Source organism: Tetranychus urticae, chromosome 1 (assembly GCF_039701765.1).
Source record: "Tetranychus urticae isolate SD_2017Ah chromosome 1, NJAU_TeUrti_SD_1.0, whole genome shotgun sequence".
Lineage (NCBI taxonomy): Eukaryota > Metazoa > Arthropoda > Arachnida > Trombidiformes > Tetranychidae > Tetranychus > Tetranychus urticae.
The window spans coordinates 11,625,645-11,648,457 of NC_142958.1; the positions used below are offsets into that span (position 1 = coordinate 11,625,645).

The 22,813-nt window shown below is 32.7% G+C and overlaps 7 protein-coding genes across 7 annotated transcripts; 4 read left to right on the forward strand and 3 right to left on the reverse strand.

Moving 5' to 3' along the window:
* The first annotated feature begins 1,468 nt into the window (after positions 1–1,468).
* On the forward strand, positions 1,469–3,304 carry LOC107361334 (calcium-dependent protein kinase C-like). The gene is made up of 4 exons (XM_015928151.3): positions 1,469–1,683; positions 1,754–1,827; positions 2,502–2,625; positions 2,967–3,304. The coding sequence occupies exons 1-4, from the start codon at positions 1,557–1,559 to the stop codon at positions 3,020–3,022; spliced, it is 381 nt and encodes a 126-aa protein (XP_015783637.1). The 5' UTR covers positions 1,469–1,556; the 3' UTR covers positions 3,023–3,304.
* A 1,398-nt stretch (positions 3,305–4,702) lies between these two features.
* Positions 4,703–6,574, reverse strand: LOC107361333 (calcium-dependent protein kinase C-like). Its single transcript, XM_015928149.3, has 4 exons — positions 6,362–6,574; positions 6,216–6,289; positions 5,964–6,099; positions 4,703–5,022 (listed from the first exon to the last, which is right to left on the reverse strand). Exons 1-4 carry the CDS (start codon positions 6,486–6,488, stop codon positions 4,955–4,957), a joined length of 405 nt encoding a protein of 134 aa, XP_015783635.1. The 5' UTR covers positions 6,489–6,574; the 3' UTR covers positions 4,703–4,954.
* A 1,109-nt stretch (positions 6,575–7,683) lies between these two features.
* On the reverse strand, positions 7,684–8,649 carry LOC149094580 (uncharacterized). Its single transcript, XM_089266031.1, has 4 exons — positions 8,593–8,649; positions 8,237–8,519; positions 7,944–8,173; positions 7,684–7,880 (listed from the first exon to the last, which is right to left on the reverse strand). Exons 2-4 carry the CDS (start codon positions 8,418–8,420, stop codon positions 7,812–7,814), a joined length of 483 nt encoding a protein of 160 aa, XP_089122157.1. The 5' UTR covers positions 8,421–8,519; positions 8,593–8,649; the 3' UTR covers positions 7,684–7,811.
* A 3,147-nt stretch (positions 8,650–11,796) lies between these two features.
* Positions 11,797–13,552, forward strand: LOC107360960 (cytochrome P450 2J2-like). Its single transcript, XM_015927679.3, has one exon. It carries the CDS (start codon positions 11,908–11,910, stop codon positions 13,408–13,410), a length of 1,503 nt encoding a protein of 500 aa, XP_015783165.1. The 5' UTR covers positions 11,797–11,907; the 3' UTR covers positions 13,411–13,552.
* A 1,366-nt stretch (positions 13,553–14,918) lies between these two features.
* Positions 14,919–16,644, forward strand: LOC107360984 (uncharacterized). The gene is made up of 2 exons (XM_089266028.1): positions 14,919–15,221; positions 15,332–16,644. Exons 1-2 carry the CDS (start codon positions 15,184–15,186, stop codon positions 16,077–16,079), a joined length of 786 nt encoding a protein of 261 aa, XP_089122154.1. The 5' UTR covers positions 14,919–15,183; the 3' UTR covers positions 16,080–16,644.
* Positions 16,645–16,975: 331 nt separating this feature from the next.
* LOC107360956 (cytochrome P450 3A8-like) lies at positions 16,976–18,751 on the reverse strand. Its single transcript, XM_015927674.3, is given in 4 exon segments — positions 16,976–18,181; positions 18,184–18,380; positions 18,440–18,583; positions 18,643–18,751. Coding segments are annotated over 4 exon segments (1,470 nt in total). The 5' UTR covers positions 18,708–18,751; the 3' UTR covers positions 16,976–17,117.
* A 1,260-nt stretch (positions 18,752–20,011) lies between these two features.
* Positions 20,012–21,437, forward strand: LOC107361423 (uncharacterized UDP-glucosyltransferase YdhE-like). Its single transcript, NM_001323116.1, has 2 exons — positions 20,012–20,049; positions 20,159–21,437. The coding sequence occupies exons 1-2, from the start codon at positions 20,012–20,014 to the stop codon at positions 21,435–21,437; spliced, it is 1,317 nt and encodes a 438-aa protein (NP_001310045.1).
* The last annotated feature ends 1,376 nt before the right edge of the window (positions 21,438–22,813 follow it).

A 22,813-nucleotide genomic window follows, 5' to 3' on the forward strand; every position in this document is an offset into this window, starting at 1 on the left:
TGATATAATTTTCTTGGTGATCAACATTTAATGAAATCAACAAATAATCAATCAAAACGATAAAAATTTGAAAAAATCAAGTCCATTTGGCAGTCGATAGTCTAGAGTATCTGTTATTACATTGTAATTTTTGTAATTTCAATTTTACAGGTTATGTTATAAATTGATTACACTGGTAGCTGCACTTAACGCGAAAATTATCAGTTGAACTTAACTGCATAAAACCGAATTTTCTTGAATACCAAATATCACCGATTCAGGATTGATAACTGATGAGCTTCCAAAGCGTGGTATTATTATATAGATGATGTTGTCATTTTTTGCATTATTTGGTGTAAAGCAGCGGGTTAAGGGTAGAGTTGAGATAACGCTGGCCTGTCCCGAGTTCGAGACCACATTTATGAATTTAGTTATTTTGAAAATGAGTTTCATATTGATTCCAACTCTGGTGATGACCGGCATAAGTTATGTTGGTAAGTTTCTCTGATGAAAAATCATTGACAAAAGGACAGTGACAGATTTTGCCTGTTGTGACGCCAATCAATAAACATAATCATTAGTTCCTCTATACTAGCAGCAATAAATCTCCATCTAACGGAATGAATGATACTCCTCCTTTTTCAGCTAAAGAACTGTACCGTTCACGATGAGCCGGATACACTTGATGACCGGCAGCCATTAGAGTCTCAGAAATCCCAAAATCGAATGCATATGTCCAGAGCTGAAAAAAAGAAGTAAAGATGTAAAGGTTTATGCAACGATCAATGAAAGCAAACAATAGACTCAAGCAGTTGGTGATTACTGGCACTACTTACGCATCCAATGCAATGGCTAAGAAACGATTAGTTGCTTTCCCAGGATAGTCGAGTTGTTGATGTTGAAGCTATGAGCTGAAAGAAGTGAAACTCATATAGTTTTATTGACGAACTGATTTTGCATGATTATAATCCTTTTTCTTTTTGTCTCAATTATGAGAGATTGGTTTCAATGATTACACTTTAGATCCGGGAATGGAAAAGACTCGTTTAGAAAAGTGTAATTACTTTGCCTTATCTTAATACATTGATAAAGCTAAAGAGATAAAGTTCGAATAATAATACTTTTGAAATGGAATCAATAGATGAGATGAGATTCACTAGTTTTCACCGTTAATTAAATGAACCGGATCTATATTGGACGAAATAACGAATAATCCTATTATTTAATAACTGCAGACGATAAAATAGGATTCAATGTGTGATTTGATAACAACGCAATAAACTTCACCAAGTGAGCATCAAGGTTAGCCAATTATCATGTCATGATATTATCTAGACTAAATTTAAGCTATTCCAAGAGAGTTTCATTATATCAGCTCTTACTGTAACATCACTAGATGGCTGAGCCTGTTATAGTCTGAAATCAGAGTCTGCAAAAGCTGTTTATTAAGCAATAAAAGTTGAGCAGACAGTTGCTCCTGCTTCAAATCACATCTTATTCTAGTTTTACACAACCTTTCAATCTATTGTAATTCACTTTATTAACAAACAAGGGTCTATCTAATTGTCAAGTTAATCATGCCAAGTAAAATTCATTCAGTTGCTGGTCATCAATTTAAAGCTACTTTGCTTACTTCACCAACCTTCTGTTCTCATTGTCATGGATTCATTTATGGTCTTGGGAAACAAGGATATCAATGTAAAGGTAAGATATGGGAATTAATAAATTCATTTTATAAGTGAATTTAATAATTTTTTATTTCTTTTCATTGAAGGTTGTTTCTGTGTTGTACACAAAAGGTGTCACATTGCTGTGAAAAGTCGATGTAAATTTGGAGAAACTAATCAGGTAAATTGAATTCCTAGCATTAAATGTTTATTTTTATTGATGTATAATATTACAAGTTTCGCGAGTGTATGACCGGAAAACACATTACTATTAGGTTGTCCGGGCAAAAATGGCGGAACTAAATTTTTGTTAATTTCGCATTGGTATGATTTTTTTCCTTAATTTCCGGTTAGTGATAGCTGAATAGCTAATTATTTTACAATTAACAGAATAGAATTATATGATTTGGTTAAAAAATTAGAACAATTTAAATCAAAAATTCGTTTTTTATGCTGACGAAAATACCAAAAAATCAAAGGGTCTACTATTTTTGATATTTTTTGATGATTAAATAAAAGTGTTTGGTTTTGTTGAGAAAATTAAATTACAATTCGATGAAAGAAGGCTAGGCAAATAATTTGGGTTAATTTCGTGCATCTATCATTTGAGGTTTAGTCTACAGACTCGATCAATGAGGTGAAATTTTCAATTTTTGATTTTTTCACTAATTTTCTAATTACTTTTTAATTATTGTTAATTTCAGCCTGAAATTTCACAAAATTAATTTTGTGGTATTTGTTAATAAAATTCTGAAATTTGAGTTAGCTACGAAATTCCTATTCAAAAATATCTTGGTCAAACTTTCGCCACTTTGGCCCGGACAACCTAATAATATGCTTAATTATCTTTGCCAGGATTTGCCTAATGAGGATCAACAAGATATTGGTAAATCTCATACTCGCACCTACATGTTACCAATTGTCTGTAATTGTGGTTCAATATTGGGCGGAATTGTTCATCAAGGCTTCAAATGCAAAGGTAATTTTCCATCAAGAACAGTAAGATTGAAAAATAAATTCCAGAATTGAAAGTTGACCGATGAAATAACTCTTATCCGCATGAAAACAATGCCTGGTGTGAATGAAAAGATTAAAACAGTAGATTGAGCGCATTGAAGACGCAAGTTGCTTTCAGATCGCCAATTACTACACAATAAACAAGTAGTTCAGTACCACCGATAATATCCTGTTCACCAAGTAACAACCCAAAACTTATTCTGTGAATTTGAAAGAATTTACAAGAAAGAAATTTGAGGTTTTTGCTATTCCATAGAACTTGTTTAGAGACTCAGCTAATTTTCCTTTTTCTTATTTTTCCAGATTGTGGGGCAAATGTTCGCAGAAAAGGCAGAAAATATTTTCCCATAAAATGTTGACATAATGCTTTATATTGCTGGCTTGTCAAACCTTTATTATTAACTGCAGACGGTTAACCAACTATCAACTAATAATTTCGAAAATTTATTTAAATCTTCGAAAAAATGAATTCCTTGATCGAAATTTTAGTTTGAAAATAGCCATATGATAATAATATTAAATCATGTTCAACCCAATTGGTAAAAAGTTGATCGATTTAAATTGTTAATTCTTATTTTATTTTGATTATGGTCATCATGAAAATTATTCTATTAATAGATTAAAGCTCAATATATTCTTTATTCTTCTTTAGGTATTATCACAACGTATCACAATGTACATACCTAATACCTAATATGATTGGAAAGAGCTTTAAAATCAAAGAGTGATCAATAAAATAATTTAATATGTTAAAATTATTACACTGGAACACAAATAAAGTTGTAAAGTATTGCGTCGTGGTTATAGGGGCTCGGTATTCGTGAAATGCGAAATGTAAATGCACTGGCAGTACCTTACGGAATACCATCCAAATTTTTCTAGTGATTCTGAAGTTGAATAGTCTATGAGTTTGCTAACTTTTGACTTAACTTTTAACTGTCGTTGTCGCGGAAGGTAGATTGTTGTCGACAAACCTGAAAAATCTCATTTTTTGACAATTTTGATCATGCACTAATGTCACAACCTGCATGCACCTCGATATTTGCGTGCAATACAAGATTTCTGCAATAGATTGAATTCGAATTGGAATCCTGGCAAGTTCACTGCTTATTTTGAGATCGCTGCCACAAAAGGATAAAAAGCTCACCTTTCCAGAATTCGAAATCAGATGCTACCTATTCCATTCTGGACAAGTGAAGAAATATTGATAAACATGGACTTGTCATGTTTTATTTTGTTCAATAAAAATATGTTGGTACAGCGAATTCAGTTAAGTTGTTATTTTAGGATATTTCTATGGTAATTTCTGGTACTGGGTGACAATTAAATGGTTAACTAAAGTAAGAGGCTGTAAAAATCGTATTTATTATTCGATTTTCACCAAATTTTGAGAATTAAAATTAAGGCAAAAGGAATTCAATTGATCAAAATTTGACGGGCTATCACATGACACTATCTGTGAAGTATTAATAATTTGCTAGAATCTGAATTGAAGTGCTGAAACGCGTTTTCATTCACATCTCATCGGTTATGCATCGGATTTGCTATCTGATAAAAAATTTGAACTCCTCTATTGAATTTGATCTATTTCACTAGACGTTATTGTTGAAATAGCCCCGTGAAAAAAATCCCCATTGTAGCCCCTATTGCATCATGTTGTCGCTCGTAAAGGTTTCAACTTGGAAAATTTGACCAATTAAATTCCTTTTTGCTTAATTTCAATTCCTGAAAATTTGGTGAAAATCGAATAGAAAATACGATTTTTACAGCCTCTTACTTTAATTAACCATTTAATTGTCACCCAGTATGTATTGTCAGCGCGGAAATTAAATTACGTCAGTTAATTAAATCTAATGTTATTTTTTGTTATAATTCTGCACTGGAGAGTCTTTTCAGGCTATGCAAACAGGATAAACTAATATTTATTCGAATAATTTCAAAAGCAAAATTTTTTCACGATTATTTCACGATCTGAGATTTTTCAAGTTCAAGATTAGTTAAAGGTGTTGATACAAAAAAGTAGATTGTATTTTGTGAAGTTATCTTGAAGCAATTTTATTTTTATCAATAGTCGATTAATACAATTCAATGATAATTCTTGTAACATGGCACAAATCAATGTTAAATGCAATTTTCCAACAGTATAATCTGTTTTACTGATTTTTCTCTGAATACATCCAAAAGAAAATTTTGATTGAGGATTATTGGTTGACCATTTATGCAGCATAATTTATAAAGGTTTTATATCGCAAATTGGCCATTAACAAACCACATTGAAGTAGCCAGAAATATCAAGCATTATGTTCACATTTCACGGGAAAATATTTGCTGCATTTTCTGTGAACATTCACCCCACAATCTGAAAAAATAAGAAAAAGGAAAATTAGCTGAATCTCTAAACAAGCTCAATGGAACAGCAAATGCTCAATTTATTTCTTATCAATTCTTTCAAAACTTAGCAAGTTGTAAAAATAGTCAAAATTTTAGTCCTTGAGCTGTTATTTTTTTTATGAACTGTATATTACAGTTGAGATTAAATCATGCGTATATTATGTAATTATGGCTGTTCTGGCAGAACTTCAATTTAACCTGTGGTTAAAAATTATGTTACAAATTGTTCATTCTTTGTTTATTTAATATATAATTGATCAATATTTTCAAAGTTGGTCTCTATTGATAGCCAGGGATCAGAGGCTCTTTCGTATGTAAGATAATCCTTTCTAATCCGCCTCGTTCATTTGAAATTTGAGCTTAACCATGAGGCTTTCAAAATAGCTAGCATTGAATTTTTTGAGATTATTTTTCATTCTTTTGTTAATTGCTCGGAATTCTGAATGACAAATCGACCAAAATTAACACAATTATTTGATCGACCCTTAAAGTTTCAATTTTTGTTAATTTTAGAACTTCATGCTTTTAAAACGCCCCGCAGGGTAAGTTTGAAAAATTATTGGAAATTTTTGTTGAATTTTACGAGCATTTTCGATCATTTCCGAAAATCGTAAATGTTGGATAACTTTTGAACCATAATACGGATCGATCTCAGATTTAAATCCAGTATTGACGCAAATCTGATCCCTATTTCCTGAAAATTTCAGGCTTTTAGCTATAAAACTTAATATAAATTCCAATCAAAATATTTGTAACATAATTTTTCACCACAGGTTACATAATCTACTGACGTAATCCTTCCACTGATGCCGAGCTGGTTTACAGATATTAGATAAGAGCTATTTCATCTGTCAACTATCTATTTTTGGATTTATTTTTAAAGTGAAACTGTTTTTGATGGCAACTTACCTTTGCATTTGAGGCCTTGATGGACAAGTCCAGTCAATATTGAACCACAATGATTACAGAAGGTTGGTGACAAGTAGGTGCGAACTTCAAATGTATGAGATTCACCAACATCTTGTTGATCCTCATTAAGCAAATCCTGATACAGATGATAAAGACAATAGTAATGTTGTATAAGATCAATTTTCTGATCACAAGAAACTTGTCATATATTATACAATAAACTGAACATTTGATGTTCAGAATTCAATTTACCTGATCATTTTCTCCAACTTTACATTGATTTTTCACAGCATTGTGACATCTTTTGTGTACAACACAGACGCAGCCTTAAATTGCAAGAAATATAAAAAATTATTAAATTCACTTATAAATTGAATTGATTCATTTCAATATCTTACCTTTACATTGATATCCTTGTTTCCCAAAACCAAAAATGAATCCATCACAATGGGAGCAGAAAGTTGGTGAAGTAAGCAAAGTAGCTTTAAATTGATGACCAGCAACTGAATGAATTTTACTTGGCATGATTAACTTGACAATTAGACAGACTCTTGTTCCTTAATAAGTAAATTACAGTAAGTTATTTAAATGAATGTGTAAAACTTGAAGAAGATAGTTCAACTGTCTGCTCAAATTTTATTACTTTATTTTATAAACAGCCTTAACTCCTCCTTAATTAGGCACCAACTGTTATATGGTTATTAAATCATTTGGAGTCACGTTACATAATTCAATTACATGAAATTTTGAGTAAAATTCCAAGCAATAACAAGCAACAGAACTCACAAAATGGTGCGAATTGCTCTCTATGAAGTCAACCTAAGTCCTTGAGCTTTTTACTTGTTGATTAACAGTATTTTGTCTGTGGGATTGATTCATTCTCACATGATGTAGTCATAGACTCAGCTTCATTTCAGTCAATTTACTGGCGCAATCTCTTGCGCCACCTTAGTTTGAAAACATCTTCAAACGTTGTTTTTCATCTGTCATCTTTCAACTTTCAATTTTCAATTTTCGGATTTATTTTCAGATAAAACTGTTTTTGATGAACAATTTAATATTGACTTGGCATTGTTAACTTGAAAATTAGATGAATTGAATTGCTATTATCCAATGTTAAAGCGAATGCATTTTCATCTGTTCAAGTATCATAAATTCATTTTTAATGATGCACCATTGGAATCGGCTAATGATTCGGATACTATAATAGCATAATAAAAGAAGTAAAATTTGAGTCTGATTTTATTGCTTCAGATGAACCTTGAACCGTAAATTGAAATTACTTCAACAGCCTTTTTGGATCTACATGGTTACATCGATGAAAATCAGGAACACGATGAAGTCGGTCCATTAATAGGAGTTTTCTTGAATATTATAACTGTAGTTAAATCTTATTTCGATCTTTGGTAATCAAAAAACTAGATGTTGTTAATTCAAATAACTTATGTACTCCAATAGCTGAAATTGAACCGTAAATGCAAATTTTTCACATCAATTTTCGCGATGTAATCCAGACAGGTAGGTAGCATCTCGATAGACGTGATTGATTCCTCAGGATCAAGTAAAGGTGGCAGTTCATTTAAACGTCTGAGAAAACAGTATTTCATGAAATCAAATCCTCGACCAATAAAAACGCGTTTGGTTGATAAATGAGGCCATTTCTTTGATATTTTAGGTCTATTTTTGTAATAGAATGAAATTGAACGATTATGTTGTCTGCAGTACCAATCAATATAATCAGTCGACTTTTGCGTTATTATTTTTGAGTTTCTAATGTCAATAAGAATAATACGAGGAAGTAGTCCCAAAAGTTCAGGAATAATCTCATCAGATATGCTCTTGCCTTTTCTAATAGCTAAATGCTTCAAATTTGGATACTTGCTCAATATTTATAACTGACCAATCTTGACCTTTATCCTGCAATATTACGAAAAGAAACACTAAATTATGTAAAATGTGAGTTTTAAAAGAAATACTAACAAATTCGATAATTAAATCTTTTAAGAAATGATTTTTGATTCCAGTGTTGACAAAAAATTGTTCACCAGTTTGTATAAAATGAAAGGCACTTTTCAAAATTGGACAATGATCTGCAAGGCTGAAGCCATGATAATGATCTAATACTTCCGCTTGTGCATGGAAACAAATCTCCAAAATCTCTAGCTTTTCAAGAACAGGTCCGGTATATAATTTGTCTTCGAAAGGGTACACTGTTCGAATGTACATACGAATATTATAGCGTATCTCACAATAAAAATAAAAGAATGACTTACAAGGAAAATCCTGGATATGAAGTCGCCTTAAATTTGGAAAATATTTAGCATAACTGGCAAACTTTGAAACATTGGAATCGGAAATGAATAACTGTTTTAGCGTTGGTCCTTGTACATCATTTGCAAAATAATCATAAAAATCTGAATCAGCTAACATTTCAATGAATGGAATATCCAATGTCATGTAATCCGTCACTGCTCCATAGCCGCAACTTGTTAGCAATCCTTTGACTGGCAAATCAGAAAGGGCATCCAATCGAAGGTGTCCACGCCCGTCTAGAATCTTAAATTAAATTCATTCACTAAAAACTAATCCTTTGTCTTCATTTACATCGACCCTCATCCAATGAACCAACCTTCAGTTTAGGGAACCATTTTGATATTTCAAATCGCTCTAATCGGTCCTCATTCCTGTAATAAAGGGTTCCTAAGAATAAGTGTTAATAGATTCAAATGCAAAAATTAACGGTTTTTAACAGGGATATTGTAAAAACAAAGTTATAAAATGAAAGACTGCACTCTGCTGTTTAATTAAATACCAAAATTAGACTTAATTTCGTGAAGTAAACATGCTAAATAAGGCCAAACGCGATTCGCTCTCAAAAAGAGGAATTTCACCCTATGGGAAAAATAGTGCATTACTCAAAGCTAATTTTTACTTTATTTTTACTGGTTGCGGAAAATGGCCTCACATTAGTTAGAAAAGAGGAAAAATGTCAAAATTTGCGCCAAACTCGTTCTATTGAGAGGTTCTGAGTGTTGTGTTGCGCTGAAAAGGTCGAAGTAAAAAATCTAGCATCGAATATCTCTGATTCTAAAAAAAGTTGGGTGAAATTGTCGAAAAAAGTAGTTATTCGTTCTGGAATTAATAAAATAAAAAGTATTGACTCGAAATATCGTACCGGCAGGATAACCATTCTTATCCGCATTTTGATTGAAAATTCAGGTATTTATTGCTGTCATCCTTCTTGGTTTATATTGACATAATAATGTTGTGTTGGCATTAAATCTAAACTTACTTTTTAAGTATTTAACATTGTGTTATCTTTCGAACTGTTTCCATCTTTGATAGACTGTTGATGTATAAAAGACACTTAATAGGGTTTTCAAAATACAAGGACTGCAACCATTTTTTAAGCATAATGATATTTCGGAACAACTCTAAACTATACTCACCTCGAAAGCTATTCAGAAGAGTCTTAAATTCATAGAAAAGATTGAAAATGTATAATAAGCAGTCATCAGGCAATTTATCGATATTCATTTAAGCAACTTCAAAAGACAATGACACAATGAAATCAAAAACAAAGCTTGAAATTATAAAAAGCAAAATATAAAACACTCGTTTAGTGATGAAAGTTTGTTGTGAATTAAACAATGAAACACATTGAAGCATTTAATCTTCTGAAGTTATTAATAAGTCAAGTGATTATTGTGTTATTTTGCACAACATCAATCCAGTACAGTTGATCAACAGTGAAAGCTAATGAATCTAATCTCATCCATTGATAATGATTCCATTTCAAAAGTATCACTATTCGAACCCCTCAAACTTTATCTCTGAAAATCAATGTGTTAAGATGAGGCAATGTAATGTTTACTTTTTTCAGTGCTTCTTTACTATTCCCGGATCTAAAGGGTAATCAGCGAAAGTATCTTATTACATGTTTGATATTAATATATGACTGAGTCAAAAAAGACTTAATTCAATAATTTCATTAATGCAATAAAGATTTGAAATATGCTTGATTCACTAGTTGCATCCATAAGTTAATTTTTGACTTATGGTTTTCAGGCTGAGGCCACAGGGTCAACAATGCTTGATTAAGTTTATCGTTTTTAAAACTTTTGTTGGAGCTGAGACAGCCTTGATTCCGTCCAAAAGTGGGAAGAAATGTTCTTGTTCTTGTCCTATCTGTAGAAGAAAATTTTTGTTTCCAGAATTAAATAGTATGGGTATCACAGAGTAAAGGAAGGAATCATCACTCCGGTCATTTTGTTCTGTCTGTCCTTTCCTTTCTGTTTAATTCAATGATTGTACTAAATTCATGTCATTGCAAACAAATTAATCTTCAATGTTGGCCTGTGAAACCTCTTGATGCAATTTTTCTTGAATATCTGGTTTGGTAGCGAGTCTCATAACAAGCCCAAGTCAATAGTGTTGATGTCGTCTCAGCTATAAGAAAGATAATAGCTGAGCCTCCACTTATTTTAATCATCCTAAGGAACCATTTAGGTGCTGTCACCAGAATTAAAATTTAAGCCAATTGGGTTCAAATGCTTTCACGAAATGTCGTTATATTTCATCATCTGAACTGTTGTGAACATCAAAACTCGTAGCAAAATGTGGGTTCAAGTAGCATAAGATTTCAACAGAAGGAGTTGTTTTAATGACTATTTTTTGAAAGGCAACAATTGACTTCTGACTACGTTTGGCTCTAGTGATAAGCGTTATCTCAATCTAATTAACGTTAGATGGAGCTTTTAACCGAGATCAAAGAGTAGAGGAGAAGAGACTCCTCTCAATACAATTTTTTAATTGTTGAGAAGCGACTCTATTGGGGGCGCCAGAAGTAAGAGCTCTTTCTTTTTACTTTCTTTTTCATTTTTTCTCTTTCTTTTCCTCTTACTTTTCTCTTACTTTTCTCTAACTTTTTTAAGCAATTTTTCTAAGTTTGCTGCAAAAGACTTAAGTTTAATTAATTGTTTATTTGTTGTTTAATGGTTTAATAATGATTATTTATGCATTTTTATTATATTTGAACATAAAATGAATTGCATTTTCAGTAACTTTAAAGCAATGTATCAATATTGAATATGAATTAATCTGACAATGAATATTGAATAATGAATAATGTGGTTGATACTTTCATTTATTTATTAATTCAATTGATTAACATGAAGAATTAGTATTGAATGCTATCAAATTCGGATAAAACATCTTTCATTGACAATTTAACCTCACTGTTTTTGATTTTTCAAGAACTTCATCATGTACTTCGTAATTTTCTGGATAAACTGAGTATGGTAAATATGATAATTTAGTTTTTCGAATAAGCCCAAAAATGAGCTCAATAGTAGACATCAATCATACGTTGATTATATCTTATGTAGTTTGAATAAAAACCTTATTTCTTATTAACTAGTTGCTAATTGACATATATTCAATCCATTCAATCCTCATATGAATGGGATTATCATTTATTAGTTCGAATTATGTTCTTGCTTAGTAAAATTGCTTCAGAATTCCCAATCAAAAATTCATTTTACTGAATAAGTTAACCAAAAGTGCATTAAAAATTGTAAATATGATGTAAAAGTGATTAAAAAATCATTATTAAACTTAAAAAACAATTAATTTAACTTGATTCGCATTGAGAAACTTAATAAAATTGTTTCAAAAAGAAAGAGAAAAGAAAGAGAAAAAGTAAGAGAATAAAATTGAAAAGAAAGAGGAAACCTCAAGAAAAAGTAAGAGAAAAAAGAAAGAGACTGACTGGTACGCCACCATCGGAGGTGCGCCAAGCTTGCCTTCAGCTTGTCCATAGGAGATCTCTCTCTTCTTCCTTTACTCTTTGACCGAGATTTACTGTATTTATCGAGTAAGATATAAAAACTTGTTATGAAAACAATTACAATCACTAGAGATGCGTTAGTCTCTCATAAGTTAAATGTTTTCCACTTTTTCTAAAGTAAATTCGTTTTTAATTAAATTTTTCTATGGATTAGTGGCTCTATTCTTGGGCAATTATGTTATCAAATTTGTGCAAAGAGTCCGTAAATTGCCTCCTGGACCATGGGGACTACCCTTTGTTGGCTACTTACCTTTCATTAGACAAGATGAGTATAACCATGTGACACAGTTGGCTGCAAAATATGGACCAGTTTTCAGTTTCAAGTGTGGCCAGTTTGACGTTATTGTTATTAACCAATGGAAGTTTATTAAAGAAGCTTTGGCGAATGAACACTTACTTGGTCGACCTAAAGCGACTTTTATACCAGGTGTAATGGAACACAGCTCATTTGCCGAAATGTCAGGTGAACCTTGGAAGCAACAGAGACGAATTGCTTTAACTACACTTCGAGATGTTGGTTTAGGAAAAAGTGAAATGGAAGATTCGATTAGCGACGAAATTAAATCATTCATTGAAGTAATCAAATCTTATGAAGGCGAACCAATATCAATATCTAATAAACTATCCTTGAGTGTATCAAACAATATATCAACGCTCATATTTGGACACAAATACGCTTATGATGATCCTGTTATTCTTGTTTTGGAAAAGTTGCGCGTCCTAACGAATGATACGCTGCGATATTTTAATGTAGCCGCATTCCTGCCGACCATCGTAAGTTTAATAATCAAATTAAACCTTTTCAGTTTATCAAATTTTAAGGAACTATTCAAAAAATTTGAATCTCATTTGGATGATGAGATTGATGAGCACCGTAAAAAGGATAACAATGGTTATGAAATAAATGATTACATCGATGGATTCCTCAATGAAATGTCCAAAAGACAGAACGAAAAGGATTCAACCTTCAATATAAATACTCTGAAACGAAATGCAGCTACGTTTTACGGTGCTGGCTCTGACACAATTGCAAATACACTCGAATGGATTATGATATATCTAGTTAAATACCCTGAATACCAGGAAAGGATACGCGATGAAATCAAACAGACGATTGGATTAAATAGACAACCTGAAAATGTGGACCGAAAAGAAATGCCCTTCACAATGGCCTTCCTTTACGAATCCCTGCGATTCAATTCGTTGGTTCCACTTAATTTATTGAGAAGAGCAACTGAAGATACCAAAGTGGGAGAATATTCAATACCTAAAGACAGCCTTGTTACATTTAACTTCTGGTCAGTCCATCATGATCCAAATTTATGGGATAATCCTGAGCTATTCAAGCCTGAACGGTTCCTCAATGAAGATAAATCTAAAGCCATTAAACCACCTTATTTGGTTTCATTCAGTGGTGGAAAAAGAGTTTGTCCTGGAGAGAGTTTTGCTTATCTTCAGTTATTCTTGTATCTTGTTTCAATTTTACAGCCATTTGAGATATCAGCTGAAACAGGGAAAGATATTTCATTAGAAAGGGTGCAAAAATTCCTTATAAGACCAAAAATTCTACCCGATTTTATTTTTAAAAATATTGATTGAATTATTTGCCTGAAAAGAGCTCTATTATTGTAAATAATAAATGAAATAATCCTCGTTAAGACGCTGGAGGTTTATGCCAACGCTAATCTAATGCCGTCTAATAATATATTGTAATAAAATAAGATTCTTTATATACTTTTCACTGGTTTGTTATTGTTCATTTTGTTTCAATCTAAAGTGCTTTTGATTCATAATTGCAATCAATGGCAAACCATTTACCTGGCAAGATTATTCCGTTATTTTGCATAACATCGATCCGGTACAATGGATCAACATTGAAAACTAGTGAGTCTAATCTCGTCTATTGATAGTGATTCCATCCCAAAAGCATCACTAATCGAACCTAACCTAACCTAACCTAACCTAACCTAACCCCCTGCATCTCTGTAAGTTAATCAATGTATTAAAATAAGGCAATGTAATTCTCAATAGATCTTCACCATTCCCGGATCCAAAGCATGATCATCGAAATTAATCTCACATGATCGAGGCAACAAGAAAGAAAATGAATAATAACTGCACAAAATGGTTTCTTTGATTAAAAGGAAAGCTATTTGAGCTTCACTCATTTAACTCAATAATTCAAGTCCTTGAGATGTTTGCTTGTTGATGAACAGGATATTGTCAATGAGAATTTAATAGTTGAAGCGTGAAGAGTCGATTTCACAATTGCTTGCAATCATGAATTAGTTCTGGGTTCAGCTTCTTTTCAATTTGATTTTCGATTTTCAGTTAAAACGACCCAATTCCGAACATCATAACCCAAATGCGCTAATGGAAAGTTGATTTAATTATTAGTTAGTAGAGAATTGAATTGGTATAAAAATGCTGATTGTAGGTGATACCATTCTCGAAATATTGAGGCTTAAAGTTTTAAGGCCAATGGCCAAAATCAAGAGAACTGTTGTTAAGTCGATAAAATTATTAAATCTATGATAAGAAAAAACAGTTTTTATAATATGTACAAATAATAAGTTTCAGCTTGCTTATTCTCACAGTCACTGAATGCGGTCGTTTTAACTGAAAATATTAAAATTCTATTTCTCAGAATAAATACATTTCCTGGTTGGTCATTAAAAGTTACATCAGTACTATGAGTTTCATGAAAAAGTATGCTTCCATAATTGTACAAAAAGCTTTGCAAGTTTCAACTTCGAACCCAATTTTCTCGAGAACTGTTTATCAAAGAAATCTTTGAATCACACGAATTGATTCATTTTGCATGTCCCTACAAACCCATAGAGTCTCAATCCGAAAGAAATTAGTTTTTGCCCATTTGTAAATTGCGTTGATTGTGTCTTTTTATTGCCAAATACATTATTAAAGTATTACTGTATTAAAGTTGGATAGGAGGAAAAGTTAGAAGTTATTATGTCAAGTAATTATTCTTCTATTTCGGCCAACATGGATCCGGTTCAATTGAGGGACAGTGAAAGAAGTGAATCTAATCTCATTCAGTGATTCCATTTCCAAAGTACCACTATTCGAGTCCCTCAAACTTTATCTATTTAAGTTTACATCTCTGTATTATTGTATTGAGATAATGTAATGTTACCTCTTTCAATGATTCTTTACCATTCCCGGATCTAAAGCGCAATCATTGAAATCAATCTCACATGATTGAGGCGAAAAGCAAAAAGTATCATAGTTACGCAAATCATTTCTTCAATGAAAAGTGTTAAAACTATTTAAGCTTCACTCTTTTCAGCTCATTAATTCATAACAAACCAACGATTCAAAAACCCTGTGAAACTGATTCGCTTACAACTTGAAATGCCAACTTATCGTTTCTTAGCCATTGCATTGGATGCGTAAGTATTGCCAGCAATCATTTGATTTTCAGTCAACTTTCATTGATTGTTGCATAAAACTCGATAGTATCCAATGTACTTATAGATTTTTATTTCGCTTCTTTTTTTAGCTCTGGACATGTGCATTCAATTTTGGGATTTGCTAAAGCTCTAAAGGCTGCTGGTCATGAAGTGTGTTTCACTCATCGTGAGAAGTACAGACATTTAGCTGAAAAGATAGGAGTATCATTCATTCCATTGCAAATGGTTGATGCTGATGGAGAAGAGCTAATGATTAAATTGATTGATGAATTTGCCGATAAATTTCGTAAAGATCCAATGGAATGTTTTCTTGAAATGGCCAAGTTTGCTGGTCTAGGGCTTGAAGATGCAGAAGCTCAATTTATGGCCTTCTTTGAGCCTTTGAACAAAATAATAACTGAGAGAAGCAACGAGTTCGATGCAATTATTTCAGACTTTCCAGGTCCATTACTTCGCATGTACTACCATTTGATCCCTTGCTTTCCACTCGTCTCTACAAACCCACTGGTATTGTACCCATCTGGTCCTCCATGTAGCTCTGGTTATTCAGTCAACAGTGATAAATCTAAATGGAGCCAGTTCAAAGATGTTTCCAACAGAGCTAATTCGATATTTCTCAAATTGCCAAGTCAACTGTCGGAAGCCATGAGAGTTCCGGAATTCAATGCTGATGAATTTGACCTGGGAAAGTACTCAAGTAGTGTACAATCTTTTGGCTTTTACCATTATCCTGCTGATTTGGACTATACTGAATGTGCTCCAATCCGACCTAAGTGGCATAGAATCGATTGTTGGATTCGTAAGCCAGATTTCGATACCGAATTCGTTATACCATAAAGATTACAAAATAAACCAGGTAAACTAGTCTACTTTTCGTTGGGAACATTAGGCTCTGCTGATATACCTGTGATGAAAAAGCTGATTGTGGTTCTAGCCAAATCACCGCACAAATTTATCGTCTCTAAAGGACCTCGAGGTGATGCACTTGAATTGGCTGACAACATGTGGGGTGAAAATTATGTCAATCAAATCAAGATAATTGAACAGGTTGATCTGGTGATAACTCATGGAGGTAACAATACGTTTATGAAAACACTTTATTATGGAAAACCCATGATTGTCATTCCCTATTTTTATGATCAATATGATAATGCACAGCGAGTTGTTGATAAGAAGATTGGTTTCCGTATCAATCCATACGAAATTAAGGAAGATTATCTTCTCGATTGCATTGAAAAAGCAGTTAATGACCAAGAATTGAAGAATAGAATCAAAGCGATTTCTCAAAAGATGAGAAATTCAAAGAGTCTAAATGAGGCCATAAAAACGATTGAAACACACATTGAAAAGTTTCAAAAATAACTAAACAGAATAATCGATATTAAAATTGTTTCAATTATCATTCTGGACTTGTATTAATTTTATTTTGGTTTGAGAAGTGAAAGATTTATGAAAAGCAATAATCTAGTGCAAATATTAACATCACATGTAAGTGTATTTGGTGTGAAATGGAGTTTAGCGCGAAGCGCTTCGAGGAATGTAAACTTTATTGATTTATGCCTTTATTAGTTATTTTATTCAAGTTCCCAAACATAACATGAATTTTCCTTTTCAATTTCAAACTTTCGCGATTATTACGACTTCGTTTTTAACCACTTCGCACACAAAATTCCTCTCAGATCTCGTAAACTATAAGTCTTAATTTCCTCAATTCAACATTTCTTCTTGTATCATTGACAATAAAATGTTTAATAATCATATTTTTGTATTTATTTTTGAATTTCTGATTGTAAACAAAATTTTAATGAATGAAGCTTTCAATGTTGGCTAGTTTTGTGAAAGTTTTACACAAAAAAATACCAAACTGTAAATGATTCAATATCTTGGTTTGATGCCCAATGTCAACGTCTTGGCTGTCTTTATGAATGTCCCTGTAACGTGTTCAATTTCACTTGGAGTCTTATCATTAGGGAACAGCTGATAGTTACGAACTAACGATGCCAGTGAAAGCTTTGCATTAATCAGAGCAAACCTCATTCCGATACAGGTTCGAGGTCCAGCACCAAATGGTAAGAATGTAAATGGTTTCGGTGAACCTTCCAAAAATCTATTTGGATCAAAAACTTCTGGGTCAGGATAATTTTCTGGATCATGATGCATAGCATAAACTGGGAAAGTAACTACGGTTCCTTTTTTAATCTTAATTTCTGTGCCTGGTAAAACATAATCAGAATGAGAGACACGTTGAAATAATAAAATTGGAGGATCGATTCTTAGAGTTTCCGAAATAACAGCCTCCAAGTAGGGAAGATCTTGTAAAACTTCATAATCTTCAATGTTGGCCTGTGAAACCTCTTGATGCAATTTTTCTTGAATATCTGGATTGGTAGAGAGTCTATAACAAGCCCAAGTCAACAGGGTTGATGTCGTCTCATATCCAGCTAAAAGAAAGATAATAGTTGAGCTGATAATTTCATCTGAAGACAATTTTTTAGCTTCTCCTTTGAGCTCTTCCCCTTCTTTACTCACAACTTCAGCGTCAATCAATAGCTGAAGAAAGTCATTCCCTTTATTGTTGCCTTTTTTACGCTGTTCAATTATTGGAAGAGCCAATTGTTTAAGATAATTCAGACTCTCGGCTGAACCTCCACTCATTTTAATCATCCTAAGGAACCATTTAGGCGCTGTCACCAGAAACACAATTTTAATCCAATTGGGTTCAAATGCTTTCACGAAATGTCGTAATACTTCATCATCTGAACTGTTGTAAACATCAAAACTCGTAGCAAAAAAGCACTTGGTTATGACGTCCAAATTGTATCGACCCCAGAAATATTTGGGATCAAAATCGGGTTCCTTTGAAGAAGTCAATTTAACCAGTTTTTTTTGAGCTTCTTGGTTACAAATTTTAATCAACTCAAACATTTTCTTCATCTTTCAGTGGTAAAAGTAGGTGACAATGTGCTTCTCATACGCTTCCACTTCTCTCCATACAAGGCGGTCAAAAAATTGCGCTCGATTGAACCAAGAATGTTCTGCTCAAATCCTTGAGGGAAAATGTGAAAATCTTTGTAACATATTTGCCGGATAAGTTCAGGTTCCCCTACATGCAGATGAGGGCTGGTTCCTTGATAAGTCCTGGATACCAACAAAAAAATAAACATATTGAAAGGAATTTGTTTTCATTGTATATTTACCCGTAAATTTTCCCATATTTAGTATAATTATCGACCAAGTCGTCCGTTATTGACTTTGAAAATGCAGTGTTTCCAATAAGGAAAAGGGGTTTCGGCCCTTTAACACCTTGTTTTTCCCAGTACGAGTGATTTTTCTTGGTGTAACTATCAATAAAGAATGTTATTATCAAAAATGAAAGTTGTCAATAAAAAAGCATACTTACATGAATATCCAGCTTATGACACTAATTAAAGCAACTACAAACCATTGATTTAATAAGTCAAACATTTTGAGGTCCAAGAGAGGAAAATGTGTTTGCTATGGAAGGTCTAAGGTTGAATGGAAGCATAAACTGTTATTAGTTCTATTTATTAAGCGAATAGGTTCAAAGGGGTAAAGATTGGAATCCAATTCACATGTTACGATAGGTTCAAGGGCGAATGAAATAGCAGTCGATAACGATCAGGATCTTCTCTATCATACTCCTTCGGGGACCAGACTTCAAGGTATTAAGTGATACAAGATACGAGTATGTTGAAAGCAATGTTCAAATGAGCATGATAAGCGAAATGAAAACATTATCCAGCATGAACAATTGCATCACAGATATGATAGTGATCAGGATGTTTACTATCGTATGCAAATAATACCATAATACCATTTCAACTGAAACCAGAAAAAGAGAGATGAATGTTATTAATAGATTTCTTGTGAAAAGCTTTTCCTTGTTTACCTTGAAATTTCTTAACCGATTGAACCTAAATGTAAAATAATGAGTTGATGGGTTGAAAGATACGCTCAGAGTTTCCGATTGCATTCACTCTTCGAAATCAGGATGCAATGTTGAAATTAAAGTGACGAGTGGAACCCCCGAAATTTGATAGAGAGATGAGCAAAAGAAAGTTGCCAAAGTTAGTCGACGTAGTCAGTGGGTCAGTTGTAAATATTGAGAAACACCTTTGTAGACTTTGCTTTCAAGGCTATGACATGTCAGAAAAGGCTGAGATAATGAGGCTCTCTTGAAATAGCTTAAATTTAATCTAGATATTATCATAGTATCATGACATGATTATGAATTGGCTAACCTTGATGCTCAATGAATTAAGTATTGCAAATAGATATGCTTTGTGAACAATCATTTGATCAGAATCCATTTAATCATCTGAAGTTATTAAATCATGTGATTATTCGTTATTTTGTCCAATATAGATCCGGTTCAATTGATGAACGGTGAAAACTAGGGAATCTAATCTCATCTACTGATTCCATTTCAAAAGTATTTTTATTCGAACCCCTCAAACTTTATCTGTGTAAGTTTATTAATGTATTAAGATAAGGTAGTGTAATGTATACTTTTCTCAACGAGACTCTTATCTCTCTTACTATTCCCGGATCTAAAGCGTAATCGTTCAAATTAATCTCACATGATTGCGGCAAAAAGAAATGAAAGTGAAGGATAAACGCGCAAAATCAGTTCTTCAATGAAAAGTGTTAAAACTATTTAAGCTTCACTCTTTACAGCTCATTAATTCATAACAAACATTCACCAACGATTCAAAAACCCTGTGAAACTGATTCATTTACAACTTGAAATGCCAACTTATCGTTTCTTAGCCATTGCATTGGATGCGTAAGTATTGCCAGTAATCATTTGATTTTCAGTCAACTTTCATTAATTGTTGCATAAAACTCGATAGTATTCAATGTACTAATAGATTTTTATTTCGCCTCTTTTTTAGCTCTGGACATGTGCATTCAATTTTGGGATTTGCTGAAGCTCTAAAAGCTGCCGGTCATGAAGTTTGGTTCACTCATCGTGAGAGGTACAGATCTTTAGCTGAAAAGAGAGGAGTGTCATTCATTCCTTTTGGTGAAGATTTTGTTGATGCTAATGTAGAGCAACTAATGATCAATTTAATTGAAACCTTTGCCGATAAATTTCGTAAAGAGCCATTGGAATGTCTCCGTGAAATGGCCAAGTTTGCTGATGCAGGTCTTGGGGATACTGGTGCTCAAATGATGGCCTTCTTTGAGCCTTTGAATAAAATCATAACTGAAAGAATCAACGAGTTCGATGCCATTATTGCTGACATGCCAGGTCCAATACTCAACCTGTACAACCATTTGATCCCTTGTTTTCCGCTTATCTCAACCGCTCCACTAGTATTGTATCCATCCGGTCCTCCATGCAGCTCTGGATATTCAGTGAACAGTGATAAATCTAAATGGAGCGAGTTCAAAGATGTTTTTAACAAAGCCAATGCAATGCTATTCAAGATGCCCAGTCATATTTCGGAAGCCATGGGATTCCCGGAATTCGATCCTGATGCATTTGATATAGAAGAGTTTCTTGGTAAGGTACAGTCTTTTGGTTTTTACCATTATCCTGCTGATTTGGACTTTACTGAATGTGCTCCAATCCGACCTAATTGGCATAGAATTGATTGTTGGGTTCGTAAGCCAGATGTTGATACCGAATTCGTAATACCAGAAAAACTACAAGATAAACCAGGTAAACTAATCTACTTTTCGTTAGGAACATTAGCATCTGTTGATACATCCATGATGAAAAAGCTGATTGCTATTCTAGCCAAATCGCCACATAGATTTATCGTCTCTAAAGGACCTCGAGGTGATGCACTTGAATTAGCTGACAACATGTGGGGTGAAAATTATGTTAATCAAATCAAGATAATTGAACAGGTTGATCTGGTGATAACTCACGGAGGTAACAATACTTTTATGGAAACACTTTATTATGGAAAACCCATGATTGTCATTCCCTACTTTGGTGACCAATATGATAATGCACAACGAGTTGTTGATAAAAATATTGGTTTCCGTGTCAATTCATATGAAATTGAGGAAGAGCATCTTCTTGATTGTATTGAGAAAGCAATTAAGGACCAAGATTTGAAGAATAGAATCAAAGCCATTTCACAAAAGATGAGAAATTCAAAGAGTCTAACTGAAGCCATCAAAATGATTGAAAAACAAATTGAAAAATTTGAAAAATAACCAGACGCAATAGTTTAAATGAAAATTCTGGCCTTGTATTTTTTCATTATTTTTTGAGAAGTGGAAGAATTAATGAAAATTAATATGTTGGTCTGAGTAATAACGAATAATGTGAGTTAATTTGATGATAGACAATTCGCAGAGCTTTCAGAAATGTAAACTTAATTTTTTTGCCTTGATAATTATCGCATTTAATTGTACAAAATCAAAATAAAACTATTAACTATTATCTCACAAATTATTCATTTACTGCTTTCGGCTTGATTCGAGTTAAGTAAAGAGTTAATTTAAATATATTTGCAAGACGAGCAAATAACTTTTTAAATCGTCTCCAAGTTCAGAATAAAAAATTTAGGAATATTCAATCTGATTCAATTGGAGAGTTGCTGATAAAAATCGTTTTTACTATTTTGTTAATCATTATCGTCAATCTTCATCATTATCCCTCCGTTGCTACTCTTAAAAAAAGTCACAAATATGCTACTCTTTGGACAAAACTGTCCGTAGCCTTAACAGCAGTAAGAAGTAAATGAGAGGCAAAAGTTGTAAAATGGGGGTAGCGTTGACCCTGACCCTAACTTTTGACCAAAATTTTGTCAGTTCTCTTTTTTATTGCTTTTTTGGTTTCTGTGTCTTATGTTTGACTTTTTTGACTTTTTTGACTTTTCTCAAATCTATTGAAATTTTGAGTTTTGCTTGAAATCTTGCTATGGCAGTCTAACTCATTTTAATCCTAGAATTTTCTCATTTTCGTATCAAAAAACCGCAATAGATATTGAGATGCCACTAAATGTATCTTCTAGAGCATATTTTAATCTATTGAAATCCATAATCAAAAGTTAGTGACATTTAATAAATTTTGATCAATGGTTGTTCATTATTTAATGCACCTTTGACTTTAATTGCTTTTATTGATAAAACTATATTGGTATCTTCATTGATTTTACATTCAATTCAAATGCTTCTTTCTCGTAAAACATATTCAGCCCGATCTCAAAATTTTCAAAATCAAAAACTGAGATAGTTGTTACCATCATAAAACCAAAAAAGTTGATTTGACCTTTGCCCTCTCTTTGCTAATTATCTTCGCTTTTTCTTACGGAAAGGCTTGTATAAGCTATTGATGACTCTTTTTGTGAGTTGTTACAAAAAAGCAATAAAGTGGTCAAAAAAATAAAAGAGAATTTTATTGCTCCGTAGCTTTGGCAGTGCATTTACGCAAAGCTACTCTTGTGACTTTTTTGTCTTTGACCGTGCTAGTCACTCTTTATATCAATATTACAGGTAAACTATAATGTCCATACTCTTTGTTTTCGAGATGTACACACTCATATCTATGATTGACAATGTTCCGGAGTCAAAAGTTTCTAACTCAT

Coding starts and splice junctions, on each gene's coding strand:
- LOC107361334 (XM_015928151.3), top strand. CDS start 1,557: ATGCCAAGTAAAATTCATTCAGTTGCTGGTCATCAATTTAAAGCTACT. Junction 1,684..1,753: donor ACAAGGATATCAATGTAAAG/GTAAGATATGGG, acceptor TTTTCATTGAAG/GTTGTTTCTGTGTTGTACAC. Junction 2,626..2,966: donor TCAAGGCTTCAAATGCAAAG/GTAATTTTCCAT, acceptor TTATTTTTCCAG/ATTGTGGGGCAAATGTTCGC.
- LOC107361333 (XM_015928149.3), bottom strand. CDS start 6,488: ATGCCAAGTAAAATTCATTCAGTTGCTGGTCATCAATTTAAAGCTACT. Junction 6,290..6,361: donor ACAAGGATATCAATGTAAAG/GTAAGATATTGA, acceptor TTGCAATTTAAG/GCTGCGTCTGTGTTGTACAC. Junction 5,023..5,963: donor TCAAGGCCTCAAATGCAAAG/GTAAGTTGCCAT, acceptor TTATTTTTTCAG/ATTGTGGGGTGAATGTTCAC.
- LOC149094580 (XM_089266031.1), bottom strand. CDS start 8,420: ATGACATTGGATATTCCATTCATTGAAATGTTAGCTGATTCAGATTTT. Junction 8,174..8,236: donor TCATATCCAGGATTTTCCTT/GTAAGTCATTCT, acceptor ACATTCGAACAG/TGTACCCTTTCGAAGACAAA. Junction 7,881..7,943: donor AAGATTTAATTATCGAATTT/GTTAGTATTTCT, acceptor GTAATATTGCAG/GATAAAGGTCAAGATTGGTC.
- LOC107360960 (XM_015927679.3), top strand. CDS start 11,908: ATGTTTTCCACTTTTTCTAAAGTAAATTCGTTTTTAATTAAATTTTTC.
- LOC107360984 (XM_089266028.1), top strand. CDS start 15,184: ATGCCAACTTATCGTTTCTTAGCCATTGCATTGGATGC. Junction 15,222..15,331: donor TTAGCCATTGCATTGGATGC/GTAAGTATTGCC, acceptor TTCTTTTTTTAG/CTCTGGACATGTGCATTCAA.
- LOC107361423 (NM_001323116.1), top strand. CDS start 20,012: ATGCCAACTTATCGTTTCTTAGCCATTGCATTGGATGC. Junction 20,050..20,158: donor TTAGCCATTGCATTGGATGC/GTAAGTATTGCC, acceptor CCTCTTTTTTAG/CTCTGGACATGTGCATTCAA.